Source organism: Bubalus kerabau, chromosome 5 (assembly GCF_029407905.1).
Source record: "Bubalus kerabau isolate K-KA32 ecotype Philippines breed swamp buffalo chromosome 5, PCC_UOA_SB_1v2, whole genome shotgun sequence".
NCBI classification, from domain to species: domain Eukaryota; kingdom Metazoa; phylum Chordata; class Mammalia; order Artiodactyla; family Bovidae; genus Bubalus; species Bubalus kerabau.
This window is the reverse complement of record NC_073628.1, coordinates 12972865-12987672: the sequence shown is the minus strand read 5'-3', so window position 1 is coordinate 12987672 and position 14808 is coordinate 12972865. Positions and strand designations below refer to the sequence as shown.

At 44.4% G+C, this 14808-nt stretch overlaps 1 protein-coding gene across 1 annotated transcript; it reads right to left on the bottom strand.

Moving 5' to 3' along the window:
- Positions 1 to 2176: 2176 nt before the first annotated feature.
- On the bottom strand, positions 2177 to 11200 carry LOC129653640 (pregnancy-associated glycoprotein 1-like). The gene is given in 10 exon segments (XM_055583379.1): positions 2177 to 2326; positions 3987 to 4064; positions 4066 to 4089; positions 4177 to 4318; positions 6021 to 6137; positions 7063 to 7256; positions 8454 to 8572; positions 8671 to 8788; positions 9760 to 9910; positions 11100 to 11200. Coding segments are annotated over 10 exon segments (1194 nt in total).
- Between the last annotated feature and the right edge of the window lie 3608 nt (positions 11201 to 14808).

The following is a 14808-nucleotide window of genomic DNA, read 5'->3' as shown; positions in this document are numbered from 1 at the left end:
CAACCTATCATGCAATTGTGCTCATCTCACTTGCTAGCAAGGTAATCCTCAAAATCCTTCAAGCTAAGCTTCACTGTACATGAACTGAGAACTTCCAGATGTACAAACTGGTTTGAGGAACCAGAGGTCAAATTGCCAACATCCATTGGATCATAGAGAAACCAAGCGGATTCCAGAAAAACATCTACATCTGCTTCACTGACTATGCTAAAGCCTTTCACTGTATGGACCACAACAAATTGTGGAAAATTCTTAAGAGACTGGGGAGTAGCAGATCACCTTACCTGTCTCCTCAAAGTCTGTATGTAGGTCAAAAAGTGGCAGTTAGAATCAGACATAGAACAACTAAAAGATTTAAAATTGGGAAATGAGCATGACAATGTATACATTGTCACTCTGGTTATTGAACTTGTATGTAGGAAAGATCATAAGATATGCTGGAATGCATAAATCCCAAGATGGAATCAAGATTGCTGGGAGAAATATCAACATCTACAGAATGAAGATGACACCACCCTAATAGCAGAAAGCAAAGAACTGAAGACCAATTGATAAGGAGAGGAGATGCAAAAAAGCTGGTGTAAAACTCAACATTCAAAAAACTATTCACCAAAAGATACTCAACATTCATGGCATCCAGTCTCACCACTTCATGACATATAGATGAGGGAGAATTGGAAACAGTGGCAGATTTTTTTTTTCTTGGGCTCAAAACCACTATGGACCTTGACTGCAGCCACAAAATTAAAAGACACTTGCTCCTTGGAAGGAAGAAAGGCTATGAAAAACCTGAACAGTGCATTAAAAAGCAGAGACTCATTTTGCTACAGAGGGCTGTAGTGTCACAGCTATGGTTTTCCAGTAATCATGTACAGATGTGAGATCTGGAATTGAGCTTTTGAACTGCGGTGCTTGAGAAGATTCTTGAGAGTCCCTTATACAACAAGGAGATCAAACAAGTCAATCTGAAAGGAAATCAACCTCTGACCCCTGCTGTCTTAGCTGAGGCATCTACTGAGGGCCTCCAGGTGTAAAGAATGGATGTTTCCACTGCAAAAGTGCCTGACCATGGCAGCTCCAAGCAAATAGTATGTAGCCTCACCCATGGAAAAGCTCAGAAAAGCAGAAGGCTCTGTGTACCCATGGATACATGCATTGCATTCTCCCCAGCAGCATTGGAGGCCAAGGAAGGGACATTCTGGGCCCTGTACTGAGGCCACCACTTACTACGTAGGCCTGGAAAGGACAGAGCAGGCATATGTGGCAGAGAGCTTGTGACGGGTGTGGGAACAAGAGGGAACCAGCTCTGCATGAAGTACCTCACCCAAAATCCCCTGGAGGAGAAGTCCAGCGATAAGATCATCTGAGATGGGATGATTATACCCCTTATAATTCCTCTGAATGAGGAGATGGTGGAGTTGGTGGGTCATCACAAACTCTTCCATGGCCTACACCATCTGCCAGTCGCTATCCTTGGGGCTGCCTCTTCCCAGCTTCAGTCATGTAGTTCTGGAGGAAATTGACAATCATGTGTGCTGCTGTGTCAGGGCCAATGACCATGTAAAGCCAATCATAGGACCCCATGGCCCTGCCAGGATGGCTGATCTCGGGCTGTACATGTGAATTCAGGTGTATCATTCAGAGAATACCCTTGAACTCTAATGGCTCCCAGCTTCTTTCTTTACTAGAAGATGCAATCAGGATATAGAACCCTAGGGAATGTAGCTTGGACTCCCTCACTAGGTGTAGAAGTCTTAAGGAAGAAAGTTGTCAGCTAAGACCATCAAAGAAGAGGGAAGGGAAAGCCCGAGGGAGAGAAAGAAAGAACTGATGACTTCTGATTTCTTGGGTCCAGTCACAGAGATCTTTTTATTTGCTCTGATTCTTGTGTCCTGGATTCCCAGGATCATTTCAATGAGTCTCACTTTTCCTTGAAGGCAGGTGGAGTAGGGTTTCTCTCAATTTTGATCCAGATTTGGTTCTAGATCCTTCACTCCCAGACACAGAGGCAACCATTTGTTTCAGCACCATTAAGAGTGAGACCCTTTATTCTTTACTGAGAACAGGGTGTGCAGACCACCAAACACAGTTCACCAGCATCCTGGGCAGCAGTGCCCAAGTGTGAGTGAGTGTGTTTTAGGAGTGGCCTTATTGATTTCTGAACCACTCCAAGCATTTATACTGCCCGTGCCAGGCCAATCCTGTCATTTCCTCGATCAAAGACTGAGAAATACAGCCTCATTAAGACATCACCCAGGATCCAGAACTCTATAGATGGACTCAATGGGCTCTCTTTAAAGGTGGTATAGCAGCGGCCTCTAGAATCCTGGGGGAATCAGAGACACAAACCAGTCAGCATGAGCCCTTGGTGACTCCCCCCAATATCCAGACCCAGCACAATTCTTTGTTTTATTTCCCTCTTTTGTAAGTATCAAGGGGTTTTCTCAGCAGCAGGGGATATGAGAGTTCATCAACCAAAGAGGTCCAAGACATGAGGTTGCCATGAGGAAGGGTGTGGGATAGGGGAGGAGTGGGAGTTGGGGAAACAGAGGAATGAAAAACAACAAAGTCCTACTGTAGAGCACAAGAAGTTATTTTCAACATTCAGTGATAAATCACATGAAAAAGAATAAGAAAAAATATATTTTTATGTGTATAACTGAGTCACATTGCTGTGCAGCAGAACTTAATGCCACAATGAAGATTAGCCACATTTCAATATAATTTTTTCAAAAAGAACAAGTGTGTCCCTAGCTCTCCTCACTCCCTGTTTCTTTCCTTCTGACTCTTGCTCCTTGTTTTCTCTGAAGAGAGTGCTGGTTCTCCTGCTACATCCCCACAATCTGTCCTTTATTTAAAAATGTTACTTTGTATTGGAGTATAGCTGATTAACAATATTCTGAGTTTCAGGTGGACAGTAAAGGGACTCAACCGCATGTATCCGGGTATCCTGGTCCCAAAGACACCCCTCACATCCAGGCTGTCATATAACTGAACAGAGTTCCCTGTGCTACACAACAACTTGTTGGTTATCCCTCTTAAATAGAGCAGTGCCCACAACAATTTCTTGAAGCTTTAACTCAGGAACTCTGCAAAGCCTCCTTCAGTCCACACTCACCCTCTGTGGCCATTCCAGGCTTGGTTGGGTAAAGTACTCTTGTTCCCCATCCCCACTGGTCAGTCCGTAGCCCTCATCACCCTGAGTAAGTCCCAAGTGCCCCAGTGCAGATCATCTTGAGATGCCATTTGCATGGAATCCAGTGCAGTTTTGCCTAGAACCAAGCAACCCTCCATATGGCTCAATGAGTTTGTGGTTTTAGAATTCCTGAAATTCCCTCTCTTCCTCAAAGCCTTCTTTGAGCCCATCAGCCTGCTCTGAACTCCCGTTCCACCCTGTGCTGGGGCTGAGCAGTCACTGTTCACCCTTTATTCACATTAGCATCCAACCTCCCCAGAGGGGTTGGGTACCCCAACTCACAAAGGAGGCACCTGGCCGGAACAAGGGGAAGATACAGGCAAGAATGAGCCTGACCATGTAATTTATCATCCAAACCAGGAAAACTCTGAAAGGGAAGGGAGCCTGTTAACTTATACTGGGACATCACACTGGGACTCTCCCCAGCCATTCTCCTTGTAACATGGCCTATTTCAGGGACTGCTACTGCTGAAATTCATGTTCATTCAACTAAGGGTTCAGATTGAGTTGAAGCTCTTTGAGGACTGAGGACCTCAGTGTTCCCCTCTCCCTGACTCCCACCATGCCATATGGTGTGGCATCTCCACATTTATTTCAGGAAGATCAGTGTCCCAAACGACCCTTTACTTTCAAGTGATTGGTTTTGTGGGAGGCACTGGCCCAGCCACAGGGTTCAGCAGCATCTGCAATGGTTTGACATGGCCTCCAGAGGGCGCCCTCCTCCCAGTAGCAGCACAAGGGTTCCTGCAAGCTCCAGTTTGAGAACCAACCCTCAGTATTGTCCCCTCACCTTGAGGATGTAGGCTCGACCTGGCACTGGGTAGTTGATGCCGTTGATGGTGAAGGCAATAGAGGGCAGTGTATTTATTGACCGCAGAACATGAAACATAGTGCTGTTAGAGAGAGAGGGTAAGAGGTTTGCCCTGGTGATCCTTATTGTGTGTGGAGACTGGGAGTGACCCTGGGGCATGACGCTTCACCTTGGAACGCCATGGCTTGGACCCGATGAGCTTCTGCATGTTATCGACCAGTGGTTTTGGGCCTTGGATGTATGCTCTCCCGGTGTCAACAAAGGCCATGCAGCCTCCAGAACAAGCAATAACCTTTCTTTCAATGGAGATGCTGAGAGACAAAGGAAGAAAGTGGGCAACAAGGTCACTCTGAGCTTCCCCAGAGTTGTCCCCTTCCCGACTGTCTCCTAAACAGCCCTTCGTCTCTCACCCTCTTTTCCTTTGCTATCGACACAGTACCTTTCTTGACATCCTTGAATGTAGTACTTGAATACACCAGGATGTTTTGTACCTTGACACAAGCTGGTCTTCCTTCCTAGAAGACCACTGCATTTTGACTAGGAAATTTCTTCTCAACTTCCAGATTCCAGCTTAATTTTATTGTTTTCGGGAAGCCTTTGCCTAGGTGTTTATGAGTCTCGTGTCTTAGTCACTCTCTCTAGACCCTTCCTCATGTCTGCTGCTGCTACTGCTGCTAACTCACTTCAGTCATATCCGACTCTGTGCAACCTCATAGAGGGCAGTTCACCAGACTCTGCCATCCCTGGGATTGTCCAGGCAAGAGTACTGGAGTGAGTTGTCATTGCCTTCTCCTCCTCATGTCTAGCATGTACCAAAGTCACAATTCAGTATGTGGGCGAGTCACTTCATGTACATCTGCCTTCTTAGATGTGAGGGCGAGTTTTATTCTCCTTTCTTCCCTAAAGTGCCTGTCGCACAGTGGATGCCCAATGCTTGTCAATTCAATGAGTGAAGGATAACTTAGAAAACAATAAGTAACCTCTAGAGAGCTGTATCTGGTGGGGAACAAATAACAGGTCGCACACAGAGTGAAGATGGAGATTAACAGGGGCAGCAGATTCTCACAGTAGGGGGAGCGAGGGGCTCCTCTGGGAGAGGATGTCTCCTAGCACTGCTCCTACAACCAGCTCAGACCCTGAGACCCTGGCCAGGAAATATATGACTAGCCCATAGAAACTCCAAAGTACAGGCCAACTTGTGTCTGAGGGTATCACACAAAATCCTATCAATTATGCCTCTTGTCCTCAGGTCACTCCTGGATCCCACCTTTCTGATCCTCTGTAATAGCCCCTGTCCCACTGTGTGCCCAAGAACTTGACGTGTCTTTTCTATTAGTTGCTTTCATGTCTTAAGACTGCAGCCAACCTCTCTCCACTGCTGGGAAGCTGCTCCCTAAGAAGACCAATTTTCCCCATTTTCTCAGGACTGTTCCTGTTTTTTAACTGACATTTATCTGTACTGAGAATTTCCTATGTCCTAGGTAGCCCTGGACAGTCAGTCATCTTACCATAACTCTGTTCAGGCTGGAGATATTCCCACTGATCCTCTGTTCACCACACTGTGGAGTCCTCTAACCATGCTCCCCACCTCAAAGGACAGTGGGTGCAGCCTTCTCCCAGCTACACAGACCTCTCTGGTGCCTTTTAGAACCCTGATCTGAGCGATGCTCAGAAGGCCTGGGGATTATGAACCCATGGGTTGTTTGGATATCTCTGTGCTTGTGTGTTTGTTTATCTCTGTGCTTGTGTGTTTGTTTGTATGTGTGTTTGCATGTTTCTTTGTGTGTGCTTGTGTTTCTGTGACTAGCTATGCATGATTTTATGTGTTGCTGTGTATGTTTTTATGTGTCTGCTTGTGTGTTTCCATGTTTCTGTGTGTCTGTCTGTGTCATTGTGGTTGGTGTATATATCTGTGTGACTGTGTGTCTGAGAATGCATTTGTGTTTGTCTGCCTGTGTCCATGAACAGTAGTGGGAGCCTCACTTGGGCTGACCATCAGAGGGAGAGGCTTACCTGTCCATGTGTATAATCCAGTTACCCGCTTGGATCAATGGTACCCAGTTGAGCTCTCCCTTGTAGTAGCGGTGGTCCACCCCACCAAACATCACCACACTGCCCTCCTGCCCATCTCTGTATAGAGAAGAGGGGGGGCAATCCTTGGAGGACAGTAACAACAGCACTGTCTGAGAGCTGTGCTTGTCCACCCATCAAGGCCCTAATAAGGCCCCCATGTACAGATGCAGAAATCGAGTCTAGGAGAGATTGAGATACAGATTGAAGTCTGTTACTGGCTAATGAGTGGCACAGAAGAGGTTAAAAAGTGAATCACTTGGCTGGGCTCCACCCACTATGTCTTCTGAAGACACCCTGGACCTCCAGCGACCTGAGTGCTCAGACACCCTCAGAGGACAGGGTGCTGAAGTGTTTTGGCGTTCCCCTTGTCCACCTTGTCATTTTTCAGGAAAATCAAGGCCTGGGAGTTCTAAGGGTGTGGGTTCAAGTCACCCAGCATTGGCTCCAATGGCCTGTGATCTCTACTTTCTAAAGGGCCCCAAACTCAGAAGGGACCCAACCTCTGCTCTCCCTGTCTTGAAATGCCTCATATTTCTTGAACAAGGGGTTCCATAATTTTGTGTCCCACACTTTCATTTCTCACTGGCTCCTACAAATCAGGTGGCTGGTCCTGGGCTCCCAGTGAAATGCTAATGAGGAAGGAAAGATATCCACCATCCTTCTCCTTACTTCCTGATCAAATTCATAAGCAAATCCTAATGCATTTTCCTTCAACTTGTTTCCTGTTGCCTTCCATTAGCCTTCCTCCTCACTCACCCTGCTAGACCAAGTTACTGGTCTTGAGCCCAGAAGTAGGCTTGAGTTCCAATAAACTTTTATTTCTAAAGGCCAGGGGTGAAGCCAGGTAGGGTCCTGGGTCCATAGTTATCCTGGGTTAGATTATCTCTCAGGATACTTCTTTATCGAGTGTTCTATAATTTTTGTGTAACTGAAAGCATCCTACAGCTAATTTGGTGAAAGGGATTGTCCATCTCACACTTACTTGCTCAAGTAGAAGGCAAAAACAGGCTCAGAAATGGCACCTTGATTCTTCAGCTTGTCAAAGATGGGGATTGCTCCAGAAGAAGATACACTGGGGTAGTTCAAGCCCAAGATGCCATCAAAAGGTATATGCTCAGACCCGTATTCTGCCATGCTTAGACAAAACGGCTGGTCAGTGCTTACAAAGTCCCCAATCTGTGGGAAAGAAGAGTGTTCCCACTTACAGATACATTAAGTGGGGCTAGGACTGGGCTGGGATGCATTGCCATTAGATCCTCAGCGAAGAATTGAAGCTGGGCTCTGTCTTCAGTGCCCGACAGACAGTGAGATCAAGCTGGGAGGGGAATTTGGGTTCCATTTGAGAGAGGCTGTGAATTTTATAACATCTGCCCCTCTGAAAAACACCACCTGAGTGAGTCATTTTGGCCTTGTGGCTTCTCTACAGGTGGGGCAACCAAGAGTCACGCCAGGTCCCATTGGTGCCACATTATGGACAAAACAATCGAGAGCAAGCTAGCCTTCTCTTTGACATCACTGTGACCTAAGGACAGGAATGGACTGCATTCTCTGTAATGTACTGTGGATTCTGCATCTGTCCAGGAAGACAGAAGCCGAAAACACAATCTTGCTTGCAGGGTTCTATGAAATTACTGCCTGTGGAAATCACTTTTGGGGATATGTGTACATTTCTCTGAGTGTGTATGAGAGAGAAAAGAGAGAGCGGGACTACTCAAGTATTTTGGGGGAGGCAGACCATAGGTTTTTTAGACTCTCAAAGGTCCTCTAGAGTGAAAAATCATTTATCAGGCCCCTTGACTTCTCAGGCCACCAGTTTCCCACTCTGGATACCTGAAGCCCTTGACTGCACCGAGGGTCCTCAGATGAGTTTTATCCTGTTCACAAACACCCCACAACAAATTCAGTCCTGAAAAGCCAGCCTAACTCCACCTTTTACCACATGTGTACCCTCAGGAAGGACCTTGCTGTCTGCACTTCAGTTTCTTCATACGTCTCATAAGCTAATCAGAGTAACTGTGGTGTGGCATTGTTGCAGATTAAACCAGTTATCACCTGAAAGTGCCTGGAACAGTGTGTGAATATAAAAGTGGGTGCTTTTATCCTTTTTTCTCACTCCCAGCAAAATGAACCTTGAACTGCTCATGGGCAGAGGAGCTGCAAGTCCACACCTCAAACCACTCTCTGGATTAGCTAATCCTTTTGCTTATGTGTGACCACGGGCACTGCCTCCCCAGAGACATGATCCTGTGGATAAGATGACCAATATCTATGGGAGTTAGGCTAGGAAGGGTCCTACCAGATGGTCCTGCATTTGTTTGGCAAGCAGTGGCCACTCCCTAGCCAGTCCTGACTCAGCATATGTTACACTGTTACCTGAACTGTGTCGTGAGCAACAATTCCTTTAATTCTCCCAGATCCATAGTTGAGGCTGAACGTCTTATTGGTAAGCTGGAAGGTGGAAGACTGAAGATGTCTGAATCTAACCTGTGTAGCTGTAGACACAAGAGATGAGTGTCATCAGATGCAAAGGATGGAAACAGGGTGGCAGGGCAAGTGAAGGATGGTCCGGGTATGGGGTGTCTGTACTCACAACAGGCTGGGCTGGTGCAAAAGTCAGAGGGCACTCACAAGTCAGATGAGCCTGTGTCAAGGAAAACCTGGAACTCCTGAGGGGGTGTTCCAATGGTGATACTAGCCAGGTAGACCAACTACAGGGAGCAGGAGGGAGTGGGTTAGTGCAGAACTGGCTACCCTCTATTCTCAAACTGCTGCCTCCCTCTGGGTGTCACATATCTCTTAAGATCACTTTCTAACCACCGTGCAGCTCACAGGCTTTGGTCACAGAGGTATCTTCATTTGATATATTTTTCCTGTGCTACATTGTATGCAGGATATTGACTCTATGACCAGGCATTGAAGTGGTTCCTCCTGCATGGGAATCCCATAGGCATAACCACTGGGCCTTCAGGACCACTGGACACCCAGGGAAGTCCTTGTGCCTTCATTTGAGCAGCTCTGTAGTCTCTTCAAACCCAGCCTTAGCACCCACGTCTCGAGGAGGTCCTTCTTGATCAACCCCAGCCACTCCCTCCAAACTCAGACCACATCCAATCAACACCACACAGGTGACCCTTTCATTTGACATGTATTTACCCTTTTACTATCTCTCAGGCTGGCATGGGCATTCTTGAAGACAAAATAAGCCCTTTTCCTAATTTAAAAACAGTAACCACAGTGATTCTTATGTCCATACACAGAATACAGGTTCAGTATTTTTTAGTGCTGTAGTTCTTGCATCTGTGGAAACTGAAATCCTCTGCCTGGGGATTCACAGTTGCTCTTCAGTTGGTTCTACCTTTTGATCAGTGATGGTTCACTCTTCATCTGTAACTGAGTGACTCAATTAATTCAGAAGGAACAATCACCCTCAAACAAATGACACATCTTTGACACAGAAATGGATATTTACCTGCCACCTGGTAATTGCTGGGCCCAGTCACAATGACCAAGAGTTGAGGATGAGAGTGCCTTCTCCTCTGGTTGCGGGGCCCCTGTTTTCCAGTGTCTCTGCCTCCTGCAGGAACCTCATCCACATCATCCCACCTGGCACCTCCAGATAAGCCCCAGTGCTAGGCTAGAGCACCAGGGGGCACTGTGGGGCACCATCCTCCCAAAATACATCCTTGATGTTTCTCAGCGGGTGACTAGTTAGATTAGAGCAACGAAAAGAAATCTGGGACAATCTGTAAGCATGCTCCTTCAGGAAATTGTTCAGCATGTTTTTTCCACTAAGGGTTTTTTTCATGGTCTTCACTCTCCTTAGAGGTATTCTTCCACCGAGCATTTGACAAAGAAAACAAAGAAGATGCTACAATTAGCTGTCAGTGTTAAGATAGAACTGTCATTGTAATGGCCCTGTGTATTTTCTAATCATTTTTATGAAGCACATTATTATCAGAATTATATGCATATACTATGGCAAAGACATAGATTTCAATACAGGTTCTATTCTGCAATCTTAGGTAAGCCATATGACCATGTGGTGTCTCAGTCTCCCCTTTGGTAAAATGGTAGAATGTAACAATACAAACCCTCCAAATAGGATATCTTGGGGATAAGTGAAGTGATGTATATAAAGCGAAAGTGAAAGTGAAGTCGTGTTCGACTCCTGAGACCACATGGACTGTAGCCTACTAGGCTCCTCAATCCATGGGATTTTCCGAGCAAGAATACTGGAGTGCATTGCCATTTCCTTCTCCAGGGGATCTTCCAGTCTCAACAATGACAGCCATTAGCATTGCTATTGCCATCTAACTCATTCCTTCTCATAGAATCTCAAGGAAGGAGGTAGAAGGGGGGGGCTCTTCCTCTTTTACAAGGGAGCAATTTGAAATGCAAGAGGTTTCTGAGTTGGCTGTGGTCACACTGCTTGTCAGATATAAAACAGTGTATATAAAACAGTGTATCTTTCTCCAAGTTGAAAGAGAAGAGAGAGTTGAAAGAAGAATCCAAGATATAAGGAAAAATTAAGGAAAGTTCAGAGGCTTGAGAAAGAAGTAAGAGTCAAATGAAAAGTTAAAAGAAAACAACACAAAGAGAAATACACTCCCAGTGACTTCCAAAGAGATGGAGAGATAAGTGACAGTGATACAGAGATGTAGACATAGGCATATACACACTGAAGTAGATAGGGAAAAAAGAGGACATGTTGAATAAAATGTAGAAAGTGCTATTCCACAGGACCACATCTACATCTGCATAGACTGTGCACTGAACAGTTGCAAGGAGTTGCTTTTTCAATAGGTCTTGACATGACTGGACCAAAAGATTTTTGCAACCCAACCAAGACCTTGGTATCCAGTTCCTATAGCAAGTTACTTATCAGAAAGTAAGAGTTGAGCTTTAAGACTCTTAGGGAAATATTCCATTCCCTTCTAAACCTGATCGGTGGAAGAATAATCAGATGAAAAATAAAATCTGAGAAAGGAATATAATGCGACTTACAGTCCCCATACTTACTTGACTATGCACTCTGAGAAGGCCACCAGCCCGAGGAGCACAAGCCACTTCATGCTTCTTTCCTGCATCCAAGTACTCAGGGAAGTTTGGGTTCTTAGCATGCAGTGGTGACCAGGAGCCCCTAGTTTTATATGCTCTGACCTACCCTAGTTTTCCCCTTTAGGCCACTAAAAGATCTGAAACAAACAAACAACAAAAAAAAACAAAACAAAACATAAAAACCCATAAAGCTCTTGATTAAATCTTTACCTTCAGCACTGTCCTTGGTCAGTGGCCTTTGAAGCTTCTCAGAATACAGAGAACTGAACTGTAATCTCTTCCTTGAAGCTTGGCTGGAAAATCAAACTGATCTGCACGGACATCTAAGAAGACAGAGAACCTTGCCTACATGGAGAAAAAACTGCTAAGAACAGCATGAAAATGGATACTAGGGGCCATGCTCGGCATTCGTGGTTTCATGTCATCTTCCTAGCCACTTCATGAGATATGCATTACTGTCTTCACTGGAGAAGAAATTTCTAGGAGGATAAGTTGAAAAATGGCAAAGTGAAGACTTCAGGGACAGCCCAGGGACATACAACTGGCTTAAGGTAGTGGGTCTATTGGCAGACATCAGGGTCACCTATGATGCCAGTCTGCATCAAAGATTTAGGGCAGAGAAATACTTCAATTGCATGGTTTCAGTACTGGAAGAAATGTCATATGCCTCCACAAGATATGTTATATCATCCAACAACTGTACAAGGAAGAAGTGTGTGCTAGGTTCTGGGCTAAAGGTTTCAAAGTCAAAGTTGATCAAGACAAAAGTAGTCTTTATCTTAAGAGAGCTAGAAGTCTAGTTCTCATAAGCTCATGGCCCCAGGAGGCGGGAGATATGATACTAGGACTAGGTGGCCATGTTGGAATCAGGGCAGCACAGGCCTTATCACTGGGAGCAGCCTTTCCTCCACTTCACCCATGCCGGAAATCAGGCAAGTTGGCCATGTTTTCAAGAGAATCAAAGTTTGGGCATTTATGTACAATCTATGGATTTTAATGTTAGCAACTAATTTCCACCCCCCCCCCCCGGGGGGAAAAAAAAAAAAAAAAAAGGAACGAAATCTCCACAGTGATGTGCGGGAATCAGCCTTCAGTCTCTGCAATTTTTTGTTTCTGGCCTAGAGTTGGGAGTGCAGTAGGGACAGAGAAATTTAATTCATGTGGGTTGATTTAAAGACTGAATGCACACTAAACATGCTGACTCATTGGAAAAGATCCTGATATTAGGAAAGATGGAAGGCATGAGGAGAAGCAGAAGACAGAGCATGACATGCTTGGATAGCATCACCAAGTCGATGGACATGAGCTTGAGCAAGCTGTGGGAGTTGGTGATGGAGAGGGAAGCCTGGCATGCTGCAGTCTATGGCATTGAAAAGAGATGGACACAACTGAAGGACTGAACTGAACTGAACAAATTGAGAACAAAGACTAATAAATCTAATTGCATCAGGTTGTTGACTAGCTACCTATAACAACAAATTACTTAAGTGGCTTTAAAATTCAGACTTATGACTCTACATTCAGAATGGAATATCTTCTAAGGAAAAACAAGAATAATCAATATAGTGAAAATGAGCATACTACCCAAAGCAATCTAGAGATTCAATGCAATCCCTATCAAGCTACCAACAATATTCTTCACAGAGCTAGAACAAATAATTTCACAATTTGTATGGAAATACAAAAAACCTCGAATAGCCAAAGCGATCTTGAGAAAGAAGAATGGAACTGGGGGAATCAACCTACCTGACTTCAGGCTCTACTACAAAGCCACAGTTATCAAGACAGTATGGTACTAGCACAAAGACAGAAATATAGATCAATGGAACAAAATAGAAAGCCCAGAGATTAATCCACGCACATATGGACACCTTATCTTTGACAAAGGAGGCAAGAATATACAATGGATTAAAGATAATCTCTTTAACAAGTGGTGCTGGGAAAACTGGTCAACCACTTGTAAAAGAATGAAACTAGAACACTTTCTAACACCATACACAAAAATAAACTCAAAATGGATTAAAGATCTAAACGTAAGACCAGAAACTATAAAACTCCTAGAGGAGAACATAGGCAAAACACTCTCCGACATACATCACAGCAGGATCCTCTATGACCCACCTCCAAGAATATTGGAAATAAAAGCAAAAATAAACAAATGGGACCTAATTAACCTTAAAAGCTTCTGCACATCAAAGGAAACTATTAGCAAAGTGAAAAGACAGCCTTCAGAATGGGAGAAGATAATAGCAAATGAAACAACTGACAAACAACTAATCTCGAGAATATACAAGCAACTCCTACAGCTCAACTCCAGAAAAATAAACGACCCAATCAAAAAATGGGCCAAAGAACTAAAGAGACATTTGTCCAAAGAAGACATACAGATGGCTAGCAAACACATGAAAAGATGCTCAACATCACTCATTATCAGAGAAATGCAAATCAAAACCACTATGAGGTACTATTTCACACCAGTCAGAGTGGCTGCAATCCAAAAGTCTGCAAGTGATAAATGCTGGAGAGGGTGTGGAGAAAAGGGAACCCTCTTACACTGTTGGTGGGAATGCAAACTAGTACAGCCACTATGGAGAACAGTGTGGAGATTCCTTAAAAAACTGGAAATAGACCTGCCTTATGACCCAGCAATCCCACTGCTGGGCATACACACTGAGGAAACCAGAAGGGAAAGAGACACGAGTACCCCAATGTTCATCGCAGCACTGTTTATAATAGCCAGGACATGGAAGCAACCTAGATGTCCATCAGCAGATGAATGGATAAGAAAGCTGGGGTACATATACACAATGGAGTATTACTCAGACATTAAAAAGAATACATTTGAATCAGTTCTAATGAGGTGGATGAAACTGGAGCCTATTATACAGAGTGAAGAAAGCCAGAAAGAAAAACACCAATACAGTATACTAACGCATATATATGGAATTTAGAAAGATGGTAACAATAACCCTGTGTACGAGACAGCAAAAGAGACACTGATGTATAGAACAGTCTTATGGACTCTGAGAGAGAGGGAGAGGGTGGGAAGATTTGGGAGAATGGCATTGAAACATGTAAAATATCATGTATGAAACGAGTTGCCAGTCCAGGTTCGATGCACAATACAGGATGCTTGGGGCTGGTGCACTGGGACGACCCAGAGGGATGGAATGGGGAGGGAGGAGGGAGGAGGGTTCAGGATGGGGAACACATGTATACCTGTGGCGGATTCATTTTGATATTTGGCAAAACTAATATAATTATGTAAAGTTTAAAAAATAAAATAAAATTAAAAAAAAACTCATTTTCAATAAAAAGATATAAAACAAGAAGAAAAAAAAAAAAAAAGAATACTGCCCATCTAAAACAAAACCAAAGAAAACCAAAAGAAAAAAAAGGAGGGGGGGTGCTCTTAAGATGTTGGAGGAATAGGATGGGGAAACCACTTTCTCCACCACAAATTCTTCAAAAGAACATTTAAACGCTGAGTAAATTCCACAAAACAACTTCTGAATGCCTGCAGAGGACATCAGGCACCCAGAAAAGCAGCCCATTGTCTTCAAAAGGAGGTTGGAAAAAATATAAAAGACCAAAAAGAGACAAAAGAGGTAGGGACAGAGCTCCTTCCCTGGAAGGGAGTCTTAAAAACAGAGAAGTTTCCAAACGCCAG